At 42.4% G+C, this 27,049-nt stretch overlaps 1 protein-coding gene across 2 annotated transcripts in view; it reads right to left on the reverse strand.

The window, feature by feature from the left end:
- Positions 1 to 24,604, reverse strand: part of LOC112256573 (golgin A7 family, member Ba) — a 49,085-nt gene extending 24,481 nt beyond the window's left edge. Inside the window, exons 1-3 of one of the 2 annotated variants that reach the window (XM_024429903.2) lie at positions 24,442 to 24,598; positions 1,689 to 1,814; positions 1,072 to 1,224 (exon numbers count right to left, since the gene is read on the reverse strand). In XM_024429903.2, coding sequence (XP_024285671.1) covers positions 1,072 to 1,224; positions 1,689 to 1,814; positions 24,442 to 24,453 — 291 coding nt within the window. In that variant the 5' untranslated portion in view covers positions 24,454 to 24,598. Of the gene's footprint in view, positions 1 to 1,071; positions 1,225 to 1,688; positions 1,815 to 24,441 lie in introns of both variants that reach the window. The other variant, XM_042325390.1, reaches the window with a different exon arrangement.
- Between the last annotated feature and the right edge of the window lie 2,445 nt (positions 24,605 to 27,049).

Here is a 27,049-nt window from a genome sequence, read left to right on the forward strand (position 1 = left end):
CCAATGGTGTTTATACTTGCGTCCTACTGTTTGTACAGATGAACGTGGTACCTTCAGTCGTTTGGAAATTGCTCCCAAGGATGAACCAGACTTGTGGAGGTCTACCATTTTTTCCTGAGGTCTTGGCTGATTTCTTTTGATCTTCCCATGATGTCAAGCAAAGAGGCACTGAGTTTGAAGGTAGGCCTTGAAATACATCCACAGGTACACCTCCTATTGACTCAAATTATGTCAATTAGCCTATCAGAAGCTTCTAAAGCCATTACATCATTTTCTGGAATTTTCCTAGCTGCTTAAAGGCACAGTCAACTTACTGTATGTAAACTTCTGACCCACTGGAATTGTGATACAGTGAATTATAAGTGAAACAATCTGTCTGTAAACAATTTGTGTCTACACAAACTACTTGTGTCATGCACAAAGTAGATGACTTAAACGACTTGCCAAAGCTATAGTTTGTTAACCAGAAATTTGTTAGACTGGTTGAAAAACAAGTTTTAATGACTCCAATGTAAGTGTATGTAAACTTCCGACACTGTATATACAGTACTTAGTCAATGTGCAGGGGCACTGATTAGTCGAGGTAATTTAGGTAATATGTACATGTAGGTAGAGTTAAAGTGACTATGCATAGATTATAAACAGAGAGTTGCAGCAGTGGAAAAGAGGGGTCTGGATATCCCTTTGATTAGCTGTTCAGGAGTCTTATGGATTGGGGGTGTGGTAGCAAAGAGAACAATTGACCATTTTTAGAGCCTTCCTCTGACACCGCCTGATATAGAGGTCCTGGATGGAAGGAAGCTTGGCCGCAGTGATGTACTGGGCCGTACGCACTACCCTCAGTAGTGCCTTGCGGTCGGAGGCCGAGCAGTTGCCATACCAGGCAGTGATGCAACCAGTTAGGATGCTCTCGATGGTGCAGCTGTAGAACCTTTTGAGGATCTGAGGACCCATTCTAAATCTTTTCAGTCTCCTGGGGGGGAATAGGCTTTGTCGTGCCCTCTTCACGATTGTCTTAGTGTGTTTGGACCAGTCTTGCGTATGTCTATGTCTGGTGTGTATGTTTGGTACCTTTTCATAGCGTGTCTCCATACAGAGGAAGATGAAGTAGGCTGTAGCGCACGCCAGACATCCCTCCATGTAGGACTGGCCTCCGACCTTCTCTGCCTCCGCATAGTAGGTGTTCAATGTCTTTACTGTGTCCTCAAACAGAGTCCGCTCGATCTACACACACACGCACATCCACGTAGGCGCACACACACACAGTTAGCAAATCAGCACTATTAGAGTGAATGCTCCATCTGTCAGAAGACTGCAACACAAACATACACACACACACACACGCACATACACGCCCACGCCATATGTATACCAGCGTGAGGCTTTTATGTGACACTGTGTGAGCCATGATACACAAGCTGTTCTTCCACCACCTCCGGACACAAACACACACACACACACAAGCACACACAAACACACAAATACACACACCACCAGGCACATTCTGTTCTCCCAAAATACCCTTTATTCTATCGATTTAGAAATACATGCGTCACTTGTGGCATTCAAGGATGGACAAAAGAACCTTGAAAGGCTCCAATTCTAGGAATGTGAAAACAAAGTGAAGTCATATGTCTGTGTCTGTCTCTTTCGTGTACCTGCCTGTGTGCATGTGTGTGTGTGCTCACCCTGCTGCCCAGCTCGGAGGGGAACTTGATCTGGAATCGGCAGACGGTTCCTTCGCTGTAGTCTCTCTGGATGAACACCTTGGTGGCTAGAGACGGACTCTGCCTCAACTCCTGAAGGTTATGGAACTGTGGAGGAAGAGAGAGAGAGTAGTACGAGAGATATGGAAGAGGGGGGGTGCCAGAAAAAAAGGGGTGAGGAAGAGCGAGGAGGGAGATACAGAGACAGGAGAGAAATAAAGACATGGGAGATACAGAGTGAGGGGAGAAAGAGAGAGATGGGAGAGACAGGAGGAAGGGGAGGAACAGAGATTGTCAAGGATCAAGGAGCCAAAACACACTGACAAAAATTGAAATTGAGAAAATACTGCAATGTTAGATCGGTCTTATACTGCCCTTCAGCCATTGAATGAAAATAGGTGGGTAAAATAATGTCTCTGAAGCACAAAGAACTGAAGCCAACCAGAAGAGTCAAGCATACTTACAGTATTGGAAGAAGGATTGGTATATCATATTTCTACGGCAGTTTCACTGAACTGTGTGCTATTTTATATTATAAACCGGGTAGTTTGGTTCCTGGATGCTGATTGGCTTATATAGCATGTCAGCCCTATGTATATCAGAAAATATACCACAGGGATGACACAGAAATGATTGTTTACTGTTCTATTTATGTACAGTTGAAGTATATATACACCTTAGCCAAATACATTTAAATTCAGTTTTTTGCAATTCCTGACATTTAATCCTTGTAAAAATTCCCTGTTTTAGGTCAGTTAGGATCACCACCTCATTTTAAGAATGTGAAATGTCAGAATAATAGTAGAGAGAATGATTTATTTCAGCTTTTGTTTCTTTCATCACGTTCCCAGTGGGTCAGAAGTTTACATACACTCAATTAGTATTTGGTAGCATTTCCTTTAAATTGTTTAACTTGGGTCAAATGTTTCGAGTAGCCTTCCACAAGCTTCCCACAATAAGTTGGGTGGAATTTGGCCCATTCCTCCTGACAGAGCTGGTGTAACTGAGTCAGGTTTGTAAGGCCTCCTTGCTCGCACACACTCTTTCAGTTCTGTCAACACATTTTATATAGGGTTGAGGTCAGGGCTTTGTGATGGCCACTCCAATACCTTGACTTTGTTGTCCTTAAGCCATTTTTAATTTTAAATTTATTTATTTATTTTGCTCCTTTGCACCCCATTATTTTTATTTCTACTTTGCACATTCTTCCATTGCAAAACTACCATTCCAGTGTTTTACTTGCTATATTGTATTTACTTTGCCACCATGGCCTTTTTTTGCCTTTACCTCCCTTCTCACCTCATTTGCTCACATTGTATATAGACTTGTTTATACTGTATTATTGAATGTATGTTTGTTTTACTCCATGTGTAACTCTGTGTCGTTGTATCTGTCGAACTGCTTTGCTTTATCTTGGCCAGGTCGCAATTGTAAATGAGAACTTGTTCTCAACTTGCCTACCTGGTTAAATAAAGGTCAAATAAATAAAATAAAAAAATTAAAAAAATTCCACAACTTTGGAAGTATGCTTGGGGTCATTGTCCATTTGGAAGACCCATTTGCGACCAAGCTTTAACTTCCTGACTGATATCTTGAGATGTTGCTTCACTACATCCACACCATTTTCCTTTCTCATGATGCCATCTATTTTGTGAAGTGCACAAGTCCCTCCTGCAGCAAAGCACCCCCACAACATCGGTGTATGCTAGCTAAAACACTTATTTACAGCAATCATATGCCAAAGCACATCCCAGAAAGCCCCTCAATCCCTAACAGGTACCATATACCCACACATTAATAAATTAGTGATGTACAGCAAACTTGTACACATTGTAAAATAGAAAACAGTATTCACAATGTGACCTACCCCTTGAATCACATTTTCAAACTGGGAAGACCTGATGTTTGCGATCTCCCCCTATCTGCAAGCGGGGCCAATCACAACACACCTTATTGTCATCAGAGTTGAACCAACCAATAAGAATGCTTGAACATTAAATACACCTTTCTTTAGAGGCAAGTGGAAACATTTTTTAAAACATTTTATTTCACCTTAATTTAACCAGAACAAGTTCTCATTTGCAGCTCCGACCTGGCCAAGATAAAGCATAGCAATTCGAAACATACAACAACACAGAGTTACACATGGAATAAACAAAACATAGTCAATAATACAGTAAAACAAAAAGTATTTTTACAGTGAGTGCAAATGAGGTAAGATAAGGGAGTTAACTTCTTCGATATAGGGGGCGCTCTTTTAATTTTTGGATAAAAAAAACGTTCCCGTTTTAAACAAGATATTTTTTCACGAAAAGATGCTCGACTATGCATATAATTGACAGCTTTGGAAAGAAAACACTCTGACGTTTCCAAACCTGCAAAGATATTATCGGTGAGTGCCACAGAACTGATGCTACAGGCGAAACCAAGATGAAATTTCAAACAGGAAATGCCCCAGATTTTGAAGGCGCTGTGTTCCAATGTCTCCTTATATGGCTGTGAATGCGCCAGGAATGAGCTTACACTTTCTGTCGTTTCCCCAAGGTGTCTGCAGCATTGTGACGTATTTGTAGGCATATCATTGGAAGATTGACCATAAGAGACTACATTTACCAGGTGCTCGCTTGGTGTCCTCCGTCAAAATTATTGCGTAATCTCCAGCTGCGTGTATTTTTCCATTTGCTTCAGAGGAGAACCCAAACTGCCACGAATGATTTATCATCGAATAGATATGTGAAAAACACCTTGAGGATTGATTCTAAACAACGTTTGCCATGTTTCTGTCGATATTATGGAGTTAATTTGGAAAAAAGTTTGGCGTTGTAATGACTGAATTTTCAGGTTTTTTTCTTAGCCAAACGTGATGAACAAAACGAAGCGATTTCTCCTACACAAATAATATTTTTGGAAAAACTGAACATTTGCTATCTAACTGAGAGTCTCCTCATTGAAAACATCCGAAGTTCTTCAAAGGTAAATGATTTTATGTGAATGCTTTTCTTGTTTTTGTGAAAATGTTGCCTGCTGAATGCTAGGCTTAATGCTATGCTAGCTATCAATACTCTTACACAAATGCTTGTGTAGCTATGGTTGAAAAGCATATTTTGAAAATCTGAGATGACAATGTTATTAACAAAAGGCTAAGTTTGTGAGCCAATATATTTATTTCATTTCATTTGCGATTTTCATGAATAGTTAACGTTGCGTTATGCTAATGAGCTTGAGGCTATGATTACGCCCCCGGATACGGGATTGCTCGACGCAAGAAGTTAAGGCAATAAATAGGCCATTGTGGCGAAGTAACTATAATATAGCAATTAAACACCGGAATGGTAGATGTGCAGAAGATCAATGTGCAAGTAGAGATACTGGGGTGCAAAGGTGCAAGATAAATAAATAAATACTGTATGGGGATGAGGTAGGTAGATAGATGGGCTATGTACAGGTGCAGTGATCTGTGAGCTGCTCTGACAGCTGGTGCTTAAAGCTAGTGAGGGAGATATGAGTCTCCAGCTTCAGAGATTTTTGCAGTTTGTTCCAGTCATTGGCAGCAGAGAACTGGAAGGAAAGACGACCAAAGGAGGAATTGGCTTTGGGGGTGACCCGTGAGATATACCTGCTGGAGCGGGTGCTACGAGTGGGTGCTGCTATGGTGACCAGTGAGATGAGATAAGGTGGGGCTTTACCTAGCAGAGACTTGTAGATTACCTGTAGCCAGTGGGTTTGGCGACGCGTATGAAGCGAGGGCCAACCAACGAGAGCGTACAGGTCGCAATGGTGGGTAGTGTATGGGGCTTTGGTGACAAATCGGATGGCACTGTGATAGACTGCATCCAGTTTGTTGAGTAGAGTGTTGGAGGCTATTTTATAGATGACATCACCGAAGTCGAGGATCGGTAGGATGGTCAGTTTTATGTTTGGCAGCATGAGTGAAGGATGCTTTGTTGCGATATAGGAAGCCAATTCTAGATTTAATTTTGGATTGGAGATGCTTAATGTGAGTCTGGAAGGAGAGTTTACAGTCTAACCAGACACCTAGGTATTTTTAGTTGTCCACGTATTCTAAGTCAGAGCTGGACAGGCGAGCAGGTGCGGGCAGTGATCGGTTGAATAGCATGCAGTTAGTTTCCCCTGCTTTTAAGAGCAGTTGGAGGCCACGGAAGGAGAGTTGTATGGCATTGAAGCTCGTCTGGAGGTTAGTTAACACAGTGTCCAAAGAGGGGCCAGAAGTATACAGAATGGTGTCGTCTGCGTAGAGGTGTACCAGAGAATCACCAGCAGCAAGAGCAACATCATTGATGTATACAGAGAAGAGAGTCGGTCCGAGGATTGAACCCTAGAGAGACAGCCAGAGTTCGAGACAACAGGCCCTCCGAACATAACCAACCGTGTTACACAAGGATGAACCAAACTTGTGGACGTCTACAATTTATTTTCCTGAGGTCTTGGCTGATTTCTTTTGATTTTCCCATTATATCAAGCAAAGAGGCACTGAATTTGAAGGTAGGCCTTGAAATACATCCACAGGTACACCTCCAATTGACTCAAATGATGTCAATTAGCCTATCAGAAGCTTCTAAAGCCATGACATAATTTTCTGGAATTTTCCAAGCTGTTAACCTCTCTGGGATCTTTCAGATGCAAACGTCCCACCTCGCCAACAGCCAGTGAAAGTGCAGGGTGTCAAATTGAAAACAACAGAAATTAAAATTCCTCAACCATACAAGTATTTTACACCATTTTAAAGATACACTTCTCGTTAATCCAACCACAGTGTCTGATTTCAAAAGGCTTTTCGACGAAAGCAGAACATATCATTATGTTAGGTCAGCAACTAGTCACAGAAAGCATTCAGCCATTTTCCAACCAATATAGATAAAATGAATCACTAACCTTTGACGATCTTCATCAGATGACACTCCCAGTACTCCATGTTACACAATACATGTATGTTTTGTTCGATCAAGTTCATATTTATATCCAAAAACCTCAGTTTACATTGGCGCCATGTTCAGAAATGCCTCCAAAACATCCGGAGGAATTGCAGAGAGCCACATCAAATAAAATAAATACTCATCATAAACCTTGATGAAAGATACATGTTTTACATAGAATTAAAGATAAACATGTTCTTAATGCAACCGCTGTGTCAGATTTCAAAAAAGCTTTACGGCAAAAGCACAATATTCAATTATCTGAGAACAAGTTCAGCCACAAAAGCAAGCCATACAGTTACCCGCCAAATTGTGGAGTCAACAAAAGTCATAAATAGCATTATACATCTTCACTTACCTTTGCTGATTTTCGTCGGAATGCACTCCCACTTCCACAAGAAATGTTTGTTTTGTTCGATTACGTCCATATTTATGTCCAAATACCTCCGTTTAGTTCGCGCATTTAGTTCACTATTCCAAAGGCACAATGCGCGAGCGCAAAATCAAGACGATGAGTCAAAAGAGTTCCATTACAGTTTGTAGAAACATGTCAAACAATGTTTACAATCAATCCTTAGGGTCTTTTATGATAAATCTTCAATAATATTCCAACTGGACAATAGCGTATTTATTACAGAAGAAAAAGAAGGAATGGCGCGCCTGCGTAACTGCGCAGTAAACAACTGATTGGCCTCAGCCTAGTCCACTTGTTGAAACAGCTCTTATTTGACACCCTTCCACAATAGAAGCCTCAAACAACTTTCTAAAGACATCTGCTGGAAGCCTTGGGAAGTGCAATCTGGCCCCATAGACACAGCATATTGGATAGGCAATCACTTAAATGAAACTACAAATCTCAGATTTCCCACTTCCTGGGTGGATTTGTCTCAGGTTTTACTCACAGACATCATTCAAACAGTTTTAGAAATTTCAGAGTGTTTTCTATCTAATACGACTAATGATATGCATATATTAGCATCTGGGACAGAGTAGCAGGCAGTTTACTCTGGGCACCTTATTCATACAAACTACTCAATACTGCCCCCCTGTCACCAAGAAGTTAAAAGGCACAGTCAACTTAGCGTATGTAAACTTCTGACTCACTGGAATTGTGATACAAGTGAAATAAGTGAAATAATCTGACTGTAAACAATTGTTGGAAAAATTACTTGTGTCATGCACAAAGTAGATGTCCTAACTGACTTGCCAAAACAATAGTTTGTTAACAAGACATTTGTGGAGTGGATGAAAAACAAGTTTTAATGACTCCAACCTAAGTGTATGTAAACTTCCGACTTCAACTATAGGTAACCAGTTTATAATAGCAATAAGGCACCTCGGGGGTTTGTGGTACATGCCAATATACCACGGCTAAGGACTGTTTCCAGGCACTCTGCTTCGTGCCGTGCTTAAGAACAGCCCTTAGCCGTTGTATATTTAAGCAATAAGGCCCGAGGGGTGTGGTATATGGGCAATATACCTCGGCTATGGGCTGTTTTCAAGCACGACGCAATGCGGAGTGCTCGGATACAGCCCTTAGCCGTGGTATATTGGCCATACACCAAAAACCCGAGGTGCCTTATTGCTATTATAAACTGGTTATCAACATAACTATAGCAGTGGTATACGGTCTGATATACCACAGCTGTCAGTCAATCAGCATTCAGGGATCGAACCACCCAGTTTAGCCAATATACCACACCAATATACCACACCCCCTCGAGCCTTATTGCGTAAATAGACAAAGCAGCTTGAAGTGAATGGCGTCAGCACACACATGCATGCACACAAACACTCACACACACAATACTGCATTAATCTGTCAACAACAGTGCATGCTCAGCTATCGCTGCCATTACATAACTTCTCAATCAACAGCACAATTATAGTAATAGACTAAATTAAGAGGAACCACTTCAGAACAGTGTGCCGAAGTCAACTATATTACACCAAAATATTCAATGGCTGTGCATCCCAAATGGCACCTAATTCTCTTTATAGGGCACTACTTTTGATCAGGTCCCATAGGGCTAGGGTCAAAATAGTGCTCTATATAGGAAATAGGGTGCCAATGGAGCGCAGTTATATACTTCAGGTTTGGAGAGGGTGAGTGAGCCAAAGTCAGCTTGTCCTGTGAATATTACAGGATTATTACCCTCTCTGTGAGGAGAGGAGTCAGAGACAAGGGGTCCACAAAGTTTATATTCATAGAAGAACACAAGGACAGCAATCTAACATGAGTGTGTGTAATTTTTACCTAAATTCCAAAGTGTTTCCTTGACACAAGTGTTGACGTTTAAATATTATATGTGACAAAGTATTACTGTGTGTTTTTTTTGCCAAGGACTGATGATTATATTGATTCTTGCCAATATGTTGGGAGTTGCTAAGGCTAATGCATCTAACAACAATGATGTAGCATAAAAATACATGATCTTAGAATGAACATTTGAGCTTCTACATTCACTATCTGTTCTACACTCTGAGAAATAAGGATACGGTTAGGGTACCGTATTGTTCCTGGGGTTACAAAAACATCAAACTACACAAAATGTACCTTCAGAGGTACACATACAATCTCATGTGGTACTGTTTGGTACCTTTTAGGGTACATGTGCAGATAATCTAGTATAATGGTAAAATGTCTTACCCAATATTCTGAATATAAAAGGTACAATCATCACACACTCTCAAAAACCACATCCATCCTCATCATATTTCCCAGCATGCTCTATTGCAAGTAGATTTTTAGAATTGTTTGTTTCAATGTGTGTCTTTGCATGCATATTGATTGATTGATCTTATGCTACACAAAGATAAATAACATCCCCACTGGGCACAAACTGGTTGAATCAAGGATTTGAAGGATTATGTCATCATGGTAACCAATTTTCAACAGACAAACCTTGTATAAAATACACTGAAATTGTACTTTGAAAGAACGTCAGATCTTACATTCACTGTTGCTATCCAAGACATTCCAAAGGGTAAGTTTAACAGAACAAATTAAATATAACCATACTTTATATGTCATATTTCATAAATTATACTATTTAGGCCTATATAGCATTTGCGATGTCATCAACAGCTATTGTTTCAATTCAACCCAGGGTTCAACTACAAATAGACAATACATATACAGTAGGCCCAGGGTTTCAAGCTTTGGTTGATATAAAATGTAATCTTCAAGTTAATAATTTATTCAGTTCACGTCTCCATCGCAACCAAAAATCTAAGTTAAATAATAGGACTAAATCACATCAAACTTTAAAAGTGCATTTAAAGTTTGAATTGATTTGATTTAGTCCCATTCTTTAATTCAGATTTTTGACAGACAAAATGAGAAAAAAAAAACAGAACATCACATTGTAGGATTTTTAATGAATTTATTTGCAAATTATGGTGGAAAATAAGTATTTGTTCACCTACAAACAAGCAAGATTTCTGGCTCTCACAGACCTGTAACTTCTTCTTTAAGAGGCTCCTCTGTCCTCCACTCGTTACCTGTATTAATGGCACCTGTTTGAACTTGTTATCAGGATAAAAGACACCTGTCCACAACCTCCAACAGTCACACTCCAAACTCCACTATGGCCAAGACCAAAGAGCTGTCAAAGGACACCAGAAACAAAATTGTAGACCTGCAACAGGCTGGGAAGACTGAATCTGCAATAGGTAAGCAGCTTGGTTTGAAGAAATCAACTGTGGGAGCAATTATTAGGAAATGGAAGACATACAAGACCACTGGTAATCTCCCTCGATCTGGGGCTCCACGCAAGATCTCACCCCATGGGGTCAAAATGATCACAAAAATCCCAGAACCACACGGGGGGACCTAGTGAATGACCTGCAGAGAGCTGGGACCAAAGTAACACAGCCTACCATCAGTAACACACTACGCCGCCAGGGACTCAAATCCTGCAGTGCCAGACGTGTCCCCCTGCTTAAGCCAGTACATGTCCAGACCCATCTGAAGTTTGCTAGAGAGCATTTGGATGATCCAGAAGAAGATTGGGAGAATGTCATATGGTTAGATGAAACCAAAATATAACTTTTTGGTAAAAACTCAACTCGTCGTGTTTGGAGGACAAAGAATGCTGAGTTGCATCCAAAGAACACCATACCTACTGTGAAGCATGGGGGTGGAAACATCATGCTTTGGGGCTGTTTTTCTGCAAAGGGACCAGGACGACTGATCCGTGTAAAGGAAAGAATGAATGGGGCCATGTATCGTGAGATTTTGAGTGAAAACCTCCTTCCATCAGCAAGGGCATTGAAGATTAAACGTGGCTCGGTCTTTCTGCATGACAATGATCCCAAACACACCGCCCGGGCAACGAAGGAGTGGCTTCGTAAGAAGCATTTCAAGGTCCTGGAGTGGCCTAGCCAGTCTCCAGATCTCAACACCATAGAAAATCTTTGGAGGGAGTTGAAAGTCCTGTTGCCCAGCAACAGCCCCAACACATCACTGCTCTAGAGGAGATCTGCATGGAGGAATGGGGCAAAATACCAGCAACAGTGTGTGAAAACCTTGTGAAGACTGACAGAAAACATTTGACCTCATTGCCAACAAAGGGTATATAACAAAGTATTGAGATAAACTTTTGTTATTGACCAAATACTTATTTTCCACCATCATTTGCAAATAAATTCATTAAAAATCCTACAATGTGATTTTCCGGATTTTTTTTCTGATTTTGTCTGTCAAGTGTACCTATGATGAAAATTACAGGCCTCTCTCATCTTTTTAAGTGGGAGATCTTGCACAATTGGTGGCTGACTAAATACTTTTTTGCCCCACTGTAAATGATTAACTTGAAGATTTGAAATCAACCGAAGCTTGAAACCCTAGGGCTATATACAGTATATTGTCTATTTTTAGTTGAACCCTGGGTAGAATGGAAACAAGAGCTGTTGATGACATCGCAAATGCTATATTTTTAAACTGGATATTGAATAATGTTTGATTGTCAACACATCCAAATATCGACATTTGAAGGACATAAGCAGAATTTCGTTTTAAGGCTATCCCAAACCTTAACCCTTAACCCTTACCCCTTACCATTCGTAATGAATGCAGGCCCTTAAGATCTTGACGTTAAAACTGCTTAAGGCAAGGGGGCACTATTTTCACGTCCGGATGAAAAGTGTGCCCAAAGTAAACTGCCTGCTACTCAGGCCCAGAAGCCAGGATATGCATATTATTAGTTAGTAGATTTGGATAGAAAACACTCTAACGCTTCTACAACTGTTTAACTGAATTATGTCTGTGAGTATAACAGAACTTATTTGGCAGACGAAACCCCAAGGACAAACCATCCAGGAGAATTATTTTTTGAGGTCACTCTCTTTTAAATTAATTTTCTATGTGGATCTAGATTTCAAAGGCACTTGCTTGCAGTTCCTATCGCTTCCACTAGATATCAACAGTCTTTAGAAATTGGTTGATGTTTTTCCTTTGAGAAATGAAGAAGTAGGACAGTTCAGAACGAGGGTTGAGTCTAGTGTACTGTTGTGGTTGGGGCGCACGACCTGAAAGCTCGCTCCACTTTGTTTTCGTCCGGTATTGAACACAGTTTATTATTTCCATTTAAAAATACCTAAAGTTGGATTTGGATGTTTGGATCAAGTTTACAGGTAACTAACTATATTAGATACTTTGTAGTCATGTAGCGCAAGTTGAAATCTGTGTTTTTCTGGATCAAACGCGCCAAATAAATTTACATTTTGGAGATATAACGACAGAATTTATTGAACAAAAGGACCATTTGTGATATTTAATGGACATATTGGAGTGCCAACAGAGGAAGATCTTCGAAGGTAAGGCATGAATTATATCATTATTTCTGACTTTTGTGTCGCGCCTGGCGGGTTGAAATGTGATTTTCATGTGTTTGTTTGATGGGGTGTTGTCCTCTGATAATATCATGGTTTGCTTTTGCCCTAAAGCCTTTTTGAAATCTGACACTATGGCTGGATTAACAAGAAGTTCATCTTTAAACCGATTTATAACACTTGTATGATTCATTAATTATTATTAAGAGTATTTCTGTTTTTGAATTTGGCGCGCTGCTATTCCACTGTGTGTTGTCAAATCAAACCCGTTAACGGGATTGGCGCTCGAAGGGATCACTAAGAAGTTAACGCCTAAACCTAACCCTAAACACTTCAAAATTTGACGTCTGAAACAACTTCGAAATTTGACGTTTGAGGTTTTAGAAACATGGATGACCGTCTACTTCTGACGTGTGACTGTGAGAGCTACAGTAGTTGATCTTCTTACTGGAACCTCCCATGTCACCACATTCATCTAAAACAGGCAGGTGAAAGCATCCAAACACAATACAGTACAGTCCCCTTATTGTCTTGATCTCTCAGACGCTAGGGGTAATATCCCCTGTCTGTCTGTCTGTCTGTCTGTCTGTCTGTCTGTCTGTCTGTCTGTCTGTCTGTCTGTCTGTCTGTCTGTCTGTCTGTCTGTCTGTCTGTCTGTCTGTCTGTCTGTCTGTCTGTCTGTCTGTCTGTGTGTATGTGTGTGTATGTGTGTGTGTTGGTACCACAGAGTGTTTCAAAACAGAGAGCAAACATATCGGTATGTTCCAATCACATGTACTTATATCACACACACACCCATCCATTAAAACACACACCCATTACAAATCTTGTTGACAATGACATAACATTATTGTGCTACAATCATTGCAACAGATCAAACTCAGTGATCAAGACATCATTAAGATCTTATTAATAGTGATGTAATTACCATGGTAATTACTTCGTCCTACACTGTTGCTAGGGGAAGCATGAAATAATATGTCCTAACAGCAACGGAAACAGGCCTAAATACAGAGATAGAGATGGAGAGATAAAAATAGAGAGAGCGGGGGGGAAGATAAATAATTAAGAGACGGAGCAGAGAGAGAGAGAAAGAGACAGAGATGACTATGGGCTTGCAGGCATACAGATATCAGTACCTTCTATTTTCCTAGAAACACAAAGCTCTGTACAGTCATATCAATATCGACCGATAGAACTGAACTGCAGACAGCCTGCTAACAAACTTTCTCCTCATTGGCATAGGTTTACAAAGAGTAACTTTACATGCTGTTACAACACAAGACATTACAAACAGTCATTGCAGAATGTGTAAGTGATCTCTCTGTGAATTACACCAATGACCTTAGCGCTCTGCTCCTACCAACTGAGCTAAACTAGAACCTCTAATGTAGCAGAGGTGGTTTGGTGAACTACGCTCGCATGACTAACATTGACTTAGGTCTGAGGAATCATGTTAGCTCACAAAACGTTGTTAGGTGACTGGGGCTCAAAACCATGTTCGTCATATTCATTGGAAACCATGTAATCTAAACAGTAGGCTAAGTAGGTTTGGCCTACTTTTGAACTGACAACAGAAGCATACACACACACACTTTCTGTGCTCAGCTAACCGCCCAGGAGGAAAGCTGCATTTGTGCATCCGTAAGCATGCCACTAATCATAAACACACACACACATACAGTAGATGCCTCCAAGGCCACTACTCATGAATTTATAATCTCTGCATTATTTCTCATGAAATTCCAGAGGGGAAAGGGGGAGAGAGAAAAAGGGAGCCAGGCTCCGACAGTCTTCAATTAGTCCCATGAGATTAGTGTTTTTTCTCTACCTCAGGTTATTCCTCCTTCCTTCTTTTTTTCTCTCCATCCTTCTGTTGCTTGTTTACCACAACAAGCGTTCTTCTTTCCTCAATGTTGCCTTTTTGAGTGATGAGGTAGCTACAGGAATTTGAATAGCATGAAATACAAAGATGTTATGAAGCTTGAAATTGAAACTATCAATGGTATTGTCAAGCTGCATATTATAGATATATTTCATGTACTTGATCAGGGGTCCGGTTAACACAGAATTCTGTGTTTTTCCACGCAGAATTCTGCGTTTTTCCACGCAGAAAAAAAAATGCATAAGAAATATCTTGCTACGTTTTGTAAATGCAGATCTAAAATGTGTCTAATCGTAATTTCTGCTTGGCATCAGACAAATTTTGTGCTTCAATTGCACTTCTCCACTCCCATGAGAATTCACGAACATCTGAATCATACGTAGCTACATTTCTATGGTGCTCTTCTCGGCGTAGCCTACTTTTCTTTGGTAAAATACAAGATTAACTTCAAGCAAAACATGAGGAAATGTACACTACATGACCAAAAGCATGTGGACACATGCTCATCAAACATATCATTCCAAAATCATGGGCATTAATAAAGAGTTGGTCCCCCCTTTGCTACTATAACAGGGCTCCCAAGTGGCACAACGGTCTAAGGCACTGCATCTCAGTACTAGAGGAGTCACTCCCGACCCTGTTTCGATCCCGGGCTGTATCACAACCGGCCGTGATCGGAGTCCCATAGGGCGGCACACAATTGGCCAAGCGTCGTCCGGTTTAGGAGAGAGTTTGGCCGGGGTAGGCCGTCATTGTAAAATAACTGACTTGCATGTCAAATAAAGGTTAGATAAAAATAAACATCCTTCACTCTTCTGGGAAGGCTTTCCACTAGATTTTGAAATATTGCTGTGGACACTTCCTTCCATTCAGCCACAAGAGCATTAGTGAGGTCGGGCACTGATGTTGAGCGAATAGGCTTGGCTCGCAGTCGACGTTCCAATTCATCCCAAAGGTGGTCGATGGGGTTGATGTCAGGGCTCTGTGCAGGCCAGTCAAGTTCTTCCACACCAATCTCGACAAACTATTTCTGTATGGACCTCGCTTTGTGCACGGGGACAATGTCATGCAGAAACAGCAAAGGGTCTTCCTCAAATTGTTGCCACAAAGTTGGACGGACAAAATCGTCTAGAATGACATTGTATGCTGTAGCGTTAAGATTTCCCTTCACTGGAACAAAGGGGCCTAGCCCGAACAAAGAAAAACAGCCCCAGAACATTATTCCTCCTCCACCAAATGTTTTAGTTGGCACTATGTGTTTGGGCAGGTAGCGTTCTCCTGGCATCTGACGAACTCAGATTCATCCGTTGGACTGCCAGATGGTACCGCGTGATTCATCACTCCAGGGAACACGTTTCCACTGCTCCAGTGTCCAATGGTGGCGAGCTTTACACCTCTCCAGCCGACGCTTGGCATTACACATGGTGTTCTTAGGAGTGTATGCGGCTGCTCGGCCAGGACCATTTCATTAAACTCCCGACTAACAGTTCTTGTGCTGACGCTGCTACGAGAGTCAGTTTGGAACTCGGTAGTGAGTGTTGCAACCGAGGACAGGCGATTATTACGCGTAATGTGCTTCAGCTCTCGGCGGTCACGTTCTGTGAGCTTGTGTGGCCTACCACTTCACAGCTGAGTCATTGTTGCTCCTAGATGTTTCCACTTCACACTAACAGCACTTACAGTCGACCGGGGCAGCTCTAGCAGGGCAGACATTTTATGAACTGACTTGTTGGAAAGGTGGCATCCTATGACAGTGCCATGTTGAAAGTCACTGAGCGCTTCAGTCAGGCCATTCTACTGCCAATGTTTGTCTATGGAGATTTCATGGCTGTGTGCTCGAGTTTATACACCCGTCATCAATGGTTGTGGCTGCAATAGCCGAATCCACTAATTTAAAGGGGTGTCCACATTCTTTTGTGTATGTAGTGTAGCTGGCTACATTCTTTCTATGATAAACGTTTGAAATATGATGGCCATACTTTTTCTTTGTAAGCTTGTGTGGCTGCCAGCCTAATAGTGTTGCACTTCTGTTGTCATCTGATGAAAATGAAGCTATTTTCTGCCAAATGTGTTGCACTAATGTATTATTATTTTGTAAAGGAAAACTATAGTTGCATACCCCTGATCACTCTATTGAATAAAAATAATGAAAAACACTTGACTTTCCCCCCCCAAAAATGCAAGTGAAACAGTTTAAAAGGCTGGTTTCTGAATTCTAGTGTGAGCCCTGTTGGTAATAGGAATCCATGTACTGTTCCAATTGTTTTACTTCAAAGTATAAAGACTCATAATGAACACAGAATAAGGTTCTGATCTTCTCATTGTCTAAGATTCTTCCTTAGCCAATTTCTAGCAACACATACTGTATGCACATCACTTGTCTTAAAAGCCTCTGAGCTGTTCTGGACTGACATTCTGGTGTACAAAGCGCTCTGTGAACGTTGTAGGATCCCGTCCCTTATAGTGCCAGAAAGACCCATCTTTCTGCTCTCTGCTCCCACTCTCTCAGCGGAGCTGACTTGAAGTGTCAGGTTTCAGACCCCACATTTGTATAGGGAATGAAGTGTCAAATGTTCTGACCTATCCAGACAAATAATCAATTTGCTCTTCCTCTGAGCGACTGAGCCAAGCCTGTGTGATGGCATATAAACAGTGACAGTCCAGCCTGTGATATTCTCAGCCGGATCCAGAGCTCTCAACATGCAAACATACTAAATCATTTCATAGAATTTAAACAAGACCATTTTCTCTTGGTCACAGACAGACAAAATCACCTTGTGCTTAAAGCTGAAGTTGTAACGAGTCTGCACACATTGAATGGTGTCTCTGCGCCGCTCAGTGGATGCTTAGGAGAAAATTCTCTGTTGTAAGTTATATGAAATGGTGCCAATATTGTACTGTCCCTTTGTATAATCATATTTATTTTAGTTATAAAAAAAGTCAACCAGTGTTTCTCCTAGACCCTATTTTTCCCAGTCTCTGTTTTTTCCTAGCCCTCCTGGTTTTGACCTTTGCCTGTCCTGACGCCGAATCCGCCTGCCTGACCACTCTGCCTGTTCTGACCTCGAGCCTGCCTATCCCCGGGTACTGTTTGGACTCTGTCCTGGTTTATGAACTCTTGCCTGTCCCCGACCTGCCTTTTGCCTACCCCTTTTTTTGTAATAAATATCGGAGCGTAACCATCTGCCTCCTGTGTCTGCATTTGGGTCTCGCCTTGTGCCCTTATATAATTATGTTTGGGTATGTCTATTTAGGCAGAAATCAACATTTTGCCCTACTGTATCATTCAAGAGGAACAGGCTGCTTGGAAACAACAAAAACACAGACTATTTACAGAAGAAACCAAATGTGCAATACTTTTCTTTTCTTGTTAAAATGTTACAAATGAAAAAAAACAGGCTAGTTACACAACAGTAACTGCACACATTCACACACGCACAGTCATACACACACACACACACACACAAACACAAATTACATTATTCCTTAGAGGGGACTGATTGGAGAGAACAATTACTAAATCATTACACATCGCTTCTGTTTTCTGTCTCACTGTATGGCTCGCTCTCTCCTTTCATCCCTTTTCATTGGCCTCACCTCCATCTCTCCTCTTTCTTCCTCTGTAAGCAGATCTCTCTATCTACTTCAGTCTATGTCTGTCTGTCTGGGTCTCTCTTCCTCTCACCCGGTCTGTCTGTTTCTCAATCTCTCGCCTGTGTAGTACTGTGATCCTCTCTTCAGTTCATCAGTGTGACAGTGTGCCTCAGTGTTGGTGTGCCTCAGTGTGCCTCAGTGTCTCAGACATGGTGTGGCCCCTGTCAGCAGGGTATACAAGCCCCCCCACACACACTGTGTGTGAAATATTCCCTGACAGTCAGCATACAAGGACCTTATACAGAAGGCACCCTTTCCTTCTCAACAACCAGCTTGGTATGACTGGTTTCCTCTGGATGTAGTACCCTGCAATTCTTGTCAAATTGCAAGATATAACAAACAAGATATTATTATTATGACCACAGAACAGCCATTGTCATTTTATCTCAGAGTTCTATTTAATCAAACTAGTCTTCAGTTGTGGTCTAATAGGAAACAACTCAGCATTTATTATTGACTAAACATTTAGAAAAGATTGTTCTAGGCCACTGACTTAGGCCTATATGAGACTGTGTGTGTGTGTGTGTGTGTGTGTGTGTGTGTGTGTGTGTGTGTGTGTGTGTGTGTGTAAAATGTGCTGTTCATTTGAGACTCCAGTGGCTGATGGTAACAAACTGCAGCAGCCTGTTCACATTAAATATGTCATGGATAATTGATGGGCTTGGACATGATATGTGTCGCCAGTGTGTGTGTGTGTGTGTGTGTGTGTGTGTGTGTGTGTGTGTGTGTTGTTTGCGTGTGTGCTTGTGTGTGTGCTTGCGTGTGTGTGTGCTTGCGTGTATGCATGCGCATGATTGATGGAACTTGGACAAGACTACTGGCAGACCACCAGAGAAAATCAGCACAGCTCTGCCATCGACTCCAAGGCCTGGAAACACAAAAGATCAATCTGACAGCTCAGCACTTAGCTCCACTGCCTTACTTACAGCTACATATGTTCAGACACACATGCACCCGCTCTCACACACAGACTACACAAACTGTGCTCCACTAACCAGTGGGTCTTAGAGAACACACACACACACTCACAGTCTGACAAGGGCAACAATTGCGCTCATTAAAGACAGCAAAGATCTTAACACATCATGCCTCTCTCACACACACACACACACACACACACACACACACACACACACACACACACACAGTGGGCCAGGCCAGACAGTGAGATTCCCTGAGGCGAAACACTGAGTCACTGGCCTCAGCTGAGGCCTCACAGACATACAGTACAGTAGACTGTGACAGCTCTGAGCCCCACCCATCTATAGAGGATAGAGGAGTCAGAACAACACCCAAGGACACTAAGTCTGTGTCCAAAATGGCAACCTATTCCTTAGTGCCTGCGTTGCAGTAAAAAACAATCATGTTGGTGTGAGTTTATCCACGCACTTCTATGTGCATGTGGATTTGTTGGTTAGAGCATGGCGGTAGGAACTTAAAAATTAAGGGTTAAATTCCTGCAAGAATTACACTAAAAATGCATACACTTACTGTACTGTTTGGACAAAAGTGTTTACAAAGTGGCATGTTATTGCTTTAATACATTTTCTAAACAATGATTTGTCTAACAGGGTAATATAATAATAAAATATGCCTCTCAGCTAACCCACTTACCAGCAACAAGTTGCACAGTGAGTGGATAGATTTTTACAGTAAGTACAGTACCAGTCAAAAGTTTGGACACCTACTCATTCAAGGATTTTTCTTTATTTTTACTATCTTCTACATTGTAGAATAATATTGAAGACATCAAAACTATGAAATAACACAAATGGAATCATGAAGTAACTAAAAAAGTGTTAACAAATCAAAATATATTTTACATTAGAGATTCTTCAAAGTAGCCACCCTTTGCCTTGATGACAGCTTTGCACACTCTTGGCATTCTCTCAACCAGGTTCATGAGGTAGTCACCTGGAATGCATTTCAATTAACAGGTGTGACTTGTTAAAAGTAAATTTGTTGAATTTCTTTCCTTCTTAATGCGTTTGAGCCAATCAGTTGTGTTGTGACAAGGTAGGGGTGGTATACAGAAGATATCTCTATTTGGTAAAATACCAAGTCCATATTACAGCAAGAACAGCTCAAATAAGCAAAGAGAAATGACAGTCCCTCATGACTTTAAGACATGAAGGCCAGTCAATACAGAAAATGTCAAGAACTTTGAAAGATCCTTCAAGTGCAGTCGCAAAAACAATCAAGCGCTATGATGAAACTGGCTCTCATGACGACCTCCACAGGACAGGAAGACCCAGACTCTGCTGCAGAGGTTAAGTTACCAGCCTCAGAAATTGCAGCCCAAATAAATGCTTCACAGAGTTCAAGAAACAGACACATCTCAACATCAACTGTTCAGAGGAGACTGTGAATCAGGCCTTCATGATCAAATTGCTGCAAAGAAAACCAACTACTAAAGGACACCAAAAATAAAAAGAGACTTGCTTGGGCCGAGAAACACAAGAACTAGACATTAGACCGGTGGAAATCTGTTAATGGGTCTGATGAGTCCTAATTTGAGATTTTTGGTTCCAACTGCTGTGTAGTTGTGAGACGCAGAGTAGGTGAACGGATGATTTCCGCATGTGTGGTTTCCACCATGAAAAATGGAGGAGGTGGTGTGATGGTGCTTTGCTGGTGACACTGTCTGTTTTATTTAGAATTCAAGGTACACTTAACGAGCATGGCTACCACAGCATTCTGCAGCGATACGCCATCCCATCTGGTTTGTGCTTAGTGGGACTACCATTTGTTTTTCAACAGGACAATTACCCAACACACCTCCAGGCTGTGTAAGTGCTATTTGACCAAGAAGAAGAGTGATGGTGTGCTGCATCAGATGACCTGGCCTCCACCATCATCCGACCTCAACCCAATTGAGATGGTTTGGGATGGAAGAATGGAAGAAAAAGCAGCCAACAAGTGCTCAGCATATGTGGGAACTCCTTCAAGACTGTTGGAAAAGGATTCCAGGTGAAGCTGTTTGAGAGAATGCCAAGAGTGTGCAATGCTGTCGTCAAGGCAAAGGGTGGCTACTTTGAAGAATCTAAAATATAAAATATATTCTGATTTGGTTATTACATTGGTTAACTTCTTATGGGCAGCGTCTCACCTGGCCAACATCCGGTGAAATTGCAGACCGCGAAATTCAAACTACCGAATTATAAATATTTAACTTTCATAAAATCACAAGTGTAATACATCAGAATAAAGCTTAACTTCTTGTTAATCCAGTCGCTGTGTCACATTTCAAAAAGGCTTTACGGCAAAAGCACACCATGCGATTATTTGAGGACAGTGCACCGCATACAAAAGCATGAAAAATATATTTCATCCAGGCAGGTGCACCACGAAAGTCAGAAATATCGATATAATACATGTCTTACCTTTGATGATCCTCTTCTGTTGGCACTCCAAAAGGTCCCAGATACATCACAAATGGTCCTTTTGTTTGATTATGTCCTTCTTTATATCCATAAAAACTCAAGATTAGCTGGCGCGCTTCAGTCAATAAGCCACCCAGTTTCTCTCCATCAAAATACATACAAAATGAATCCAAACGTTATTAATAAACTTTTCCAAACAAGTCAAACAACGTTTATAATCAAACATTAGGTACCCTAATATGTAAATAAACAGTAAAATGTAAGAAAGAAAATCTTTACCGGAGAAAAATAACAAAGAACACGCTCTCTTCCACGCGCTTGGTAACACTACAGCCAAATTGGGAGCCACCTAGAAAAACTATAATTTCTGGCAATTTTCTGCATGAAACTCTTTCTAAAGACTGTTGACATCTAGTGGAAGCCCTAGGAATTGCAATCTGGTGAGGCTTTCACCTTATAATAAAAGTGACAGCCATTGAAAACAGTGGTAGGCTGAAAACATTTTTCTGGGGGATGGTTTGTCCTCTGGGTTTCGCCTGCCATATCAGTTCTGTTAAACTCACATACATGATTTTAACAGTTTTAGAAACTTTATAGTGTTTTCTATCCAAATCTACTAATAATATGCATATCCTAGCTTCCTACCCAAGAGAGGTTAACACATTTTGATTACTACATGATTACATTTGTTATTTCATAGTTTTGATGTCTTCACTGTTATTCTACAATGTAGAAAATAGTAAAAATAAAGAAAAACCCTTGAATGAGTAGGTGTGTCCAAACATTCATCTGGTACTGTTTGTATCATGTACCCTTCTTGGAATTGAACCCACGACGTGACTAGTGCCGTGACCTTACCAATTGAGCCACAGAACCACACTGAGAAGGAACATGCGCTTTGTGTATAGAAATCATCACTGGACAGTACTTCACCTTGTAACATAAATTAATAGTTACAACCATGCCAGTCACCCTGTCACATAGTGACATCAGCCCTGCTGGCCTCAGCACTGCTAAGCATTACAACCTGCTATAACACAGACACACACAGCCTCTCTCTCCGTCTCTCCGTCTCTCTCTCTCTCTCTCTCTCTCTCTCTCTCTCTCTCTCTCTCACACACACACACACACACGTTGAGGCTGTTAGAGGAAGCTGTTCGTGATCGAGCGTGCAAGCATGTGTGTGTGTTGCTGTTAGTTAGATGAAACAGCATCACAGCACATCCAGGCTACGGAACATAGGCCGTTACAATCCTGTACAGATTAGAAATTGGAAATGAGCATTCAAATCCTATTTAGTTGCTATGTGTGACCAACCTGGTGTCGAACACAGATTAGCATCTCAGTGTAAGCCCACTGAGCAAAAGGCAAGGTATCACAAGTCTTCAGATCTTTGGCAAGGTTACTCATCAGGTGATTATACTTTGCCTAACCAACTCCGCTACAATTGTAAACCATGCAGTTCTCAAACCCTGTCCTGATGGATGCTATATGGAAACAGTGATTGTCATATATCCTTGTTGACATCTTGTTAGTACACTGACCATGACTGCTACTGTACTTGTTGGAGGCACACCAAGGTGACAGTCAGATGCAAACTTCTCTACATCTCTAACGATCCACTGAATCTCATTTAGAATTCAGCAATCTCTGCATAGCAATGTATTGAAATTCTCAAAGAATGTGTGATGAGAAATATGACCACACGCACACACACGTACACACACAGCTCTGCCGCTGTCCATGGTGCTGATCATGATACAGTGGAGTAACCACTAGGTGCGTGCCCGCAAGCAAATTGGACTGACTCACATTCTAGAGCAAGATGCATATATTATTACCAAACAAAAATATAAATGCAAAATATAAAGTGTTTGTCCCATGTTTCATGAGCTAGAAAAAAAAGATCCCAGAAATGTTCCATACGCCAAAAAGCTTATTTCTCTCAAATATTGTACACAAATTGGTTTACATCCTTATTAGTGGGCATTTCTCCTTTGTCAAGACAACCCATCCACCTGACAGGTGTGGCATATCAAGAAGCTGATTTAACAGAATGATCATTACACAGGTGCATCTTGTGCCGGAGACAATAAAAAGCCCCTTTAAAATGTTCAGTTTTGTCACACAACGCCACTGATGTCTCAAGTTTAGAGGGAGTGTGCAATTGGCATGCTGACTGCAGGACTGTCCACCAGAGCTGTTGCCAGAGAATTTAATGTTAATTTCCCTACCATAATGTTGTTTTAGAGAATTTGTCAGTACGTCCAACTGGCCTCACAACCACTGACCACGTGTAACCAAGCCAGCCCAGGACCTCCACATCCGGCTTCTTCACCTGCGGGATCGTCTGAGACCAGCTTCCCAGACAACTAATGAAACTGATGAGTATATATGTCTGAAATAAAGCCCTATTGTGGAGAAAAACAAATTCTGATTGGCTAGGCCTAGCTCCTCAGTGGGTGGGCCTATGCCATCCCAGGCCCACCCATGGCTGTGCCCCTGCCCAGTCATGTGAAATCTATATATTAGGGCATGATTTATTTATTTCAACTGCCTGATTTCCATAAATGAACTGTAACTCACTAAAATCGTTGAAATGGTTGTATTTATATTTTTGTTCTGTAACGTTATATATGCTTCGTGGATACCGGAATTGACAGTGACTCTTTTTGTGACATTCAGTACATACTCTAGGCTATGCAACCGGTATGTGTGTGGATGAGAAAGCCACCATTATATTTGGTCGATCGGTAAAATATGATGTTTGATGCAGTTTGCTTACAGGACTGCCTCCTTGCTCTTGAACCCCGTTTTCCGTCGTGTTAAAACGGGCCTCCCGCCACGGAATGATACAATAAACCGTCTATCCGTCGTTCATTCCAACAGCCCGTTTCTCATCGGTTGAATCAAAGGCACAGCGAGGATAGACTGCATATCGCTACAAAATCAACCTACCATTATATTTTTCTCACAAGGAGAAAAATGTATACGTTTCCACTACACAAGAACGAATAAGATGTTAAATTAGCCGAAAGTCTTACCTCAGTCGCCATGTTGCCATGAGACGGTGCAGGATTCTGTCCTGTGCTGAATAGGTGCTGAAATCGTCTGCTCGTGGGACAGCGTAGCTCCAGCTTCGGGGGGGGTGCACTTGCCAAGCTCGAGCGCGTGTGTGGGGAGGGAGGGAGCAATGACTGTATGTATGTATGTATGTATGTATGTATGTATGTATGTTTGAGAGAGAGAGAGATGCTCTGGGGTGAGGGGGAGGTTGGTAACTAGTTTATAATGATATGGATGGAAAAGAAAGAAGACAAGTTCTTAGATAGTAAACTGGAGGACAGGAGTCTTCAGAGGTATGCTGTGTAAGCATACACTGAATAAAAATATACATGCAACATACAACAATTTCAAAGATTTTACTGAGTTACAATTCATAAGGAAATCAGTCAATTGAAATAAATAAATTAGTCCCTAATCTATGAATTTCACACGACTGTGAATACAGATATGCATCTGTTGTCACAGATACCATTAAAAAAAAGTAGGGACGTCATTGGCCTCATGCAGCGTGACACATCTCCTTCGCATAGAGTTTATCAGACTGTTGATCGTGGCCTGTGGAATGTACTCCCACTCCTCTTCAATGGCTGTGTGAAGTTGTTATCCTACACGTCGATCCAGAGCTTCCCAAACATGCTCAAATTATGACATGTCTGGTGAGTATGCAGGCCATGGAAGAACTGGGACATTTTCAGCTTCCAGGAATTGTGTACAGATCTGTGTGACATGGGGCTGTGCATTATCATGCTGAAACATGATGTCACGCCCTGGTCGAAGTATTTTGTGTTTATCTTCATGTATTGGGTCAGGCCAGGGTGTGGCATGGGGTTTTTGTATTGTGGTGTGTTTTGTCTTGGGGTTTTGGTATGTATTGGGATTGTAGCTAGTGGGGTGATCTAGCAAGGTCTATGGCTGTCTGGAGTGGTTCTCAATCAGAGGCAGGTGTTTATCGTTGTCTCTGATTGGGAACCATATTTAGGCAGCCATATTCTTTGAGTGTTTTGTGGGTGATTGTCCTTAGTGTCTTCATTCCTGTCGCTGTGTTAGTTGACACAAGTATAGGCTGTTTCGGTTTTCGTTACGTTTATTTGTTTTGTAGTGTTTGTATTGATTCGTGTTTACGTTTGTTGATTAAACATGGATCGCAATCTACACGCTGCATTTTGGTCCGATCCTTGTTCCATGTCAGAGGAGGAGATAGAAGAGAACCGTTACAGAATCACCCACCACCAACGGACCAAGCAGCGTGTCAACAGGCAGGAGCCACAGGAGAGCAACAGAGGCAGCAGCAGCAGGAGCAGCAGCAGCTGCAGTGGGAGAGGCTGCACTACCTGGAGAAATGGACATGGGAGGACGAACTGGACGGTAAAGGACCCTGGGTTCAGCCTGGAGAATATTGCCGGCCCAAGGAAGAACTGGAGGCGGCGAAAGCTGAGAGGCGCAGATATGAGGAGGCAGCACGGCGTAGCGGATGGAAGCCCGAGAGTCAGCCCCAAAAATTTCTTGGGGGGGGGGCTCACAGGGAGTAGGGCTACGCTAGGTAGGAGACCTACGCTAACTTCCTGTGGTTACCGGGGGGCTAGAGAGACCGGGCAGGCACCGTGTTATGCAGTGGTGCGCACGGTGTCCCCAGTGCGGGTGCATAGCCCGGTGCGGTATATTCCAGCTCCGCGTATCGGCCGGGCTAGATTGAGCGTCGAGCCAAATGCCATGAAGCCGGCTCTACGCATCTGGTCCCCAGTGCGTCTCCTTGGGCCGGCTTACATGGCACCAGCCTTGCGCTCGGTGTCTCCGGTTCGCCTGCATAGCCCAGTGCGGGCTATTCCACCTCGCCGCACTGGCAGGGCGACCGAGAGCATTCAACCAGGTAAGGTTGGACGGGCTCGGTGCTCAAGAGCTCCAGTGCGCCTGCACGGTCCAGTCTATCCAGTACCACCTCCACACCCCAGCCCTCCGGTAGCAGCTCCCCGCACCAGGCTTCCTGTGCGTGTCCTTGGTTCAGTACCGCCAGTTCCAGCACCACGCATCAGGCCTACAGTGCGCCTCGCCTCTCCAGCGCTGCCGGAGCCTTTCTCCTCTCCTGCGCTGCCGGAGTCTCCCGCCTGTTCAGCGCAGCCAGAGCTGCCAGCCTGCATGGAGCAGCCAGAGCTGTCAGTCTGCATGGAGCAGCCAGAGATGTCAGTCTGCATGGAGCAGCCAGAGCTGTCAGTCTGCATGGAGCAGCCAGAGATGTCAGTCTGCATGGAGCAGCCAGAGCTGTCAGTCTGCATGGAGCAGCCAGAGCTGTCAGTCTGCATGAAGCAGCCAGAGCTGCCAGTCTGCAAGGAGCTGCCAGTCTGCAAGGAGCTGCCAGTCTGCAAGGAGCTGTCAGTCTGCAAGGAGCTGTCAATCTGCACGGAGCCGCCAGAGCTGCCAGTCTGTAAGAAGCCGCCAGAGCTGTCAGCCTACATGGAGCAGCCAGAGCCGCCAGTCAGCGTGAAGCAGCCAGAGCCGCCAGTCAGCATGGAGCAGCCAGATCTTTCAGTCTGCCAGGATCCGCCAGTCAGCCAGACTCTTCCAGATCTGCCAGTCAACCAGACTCTTCCA

Source organism: Oncorhynchus tshawytscha, linkage group LG01 (genome assembly GCF_018296145.1).
Source record: "Oncorhynchus tshawytscha isolate Ot180627B linkage group LG01, Otsh_v2.0, whole genome shotgun sequence".
NCBI classification, from domain to species: Eukaryota; Metazoa; Chordata; class Actinopteri; order Salmoniformes; family Salmonidae; genus Oncorhynchus; species Oncorhynchus tshawytscha.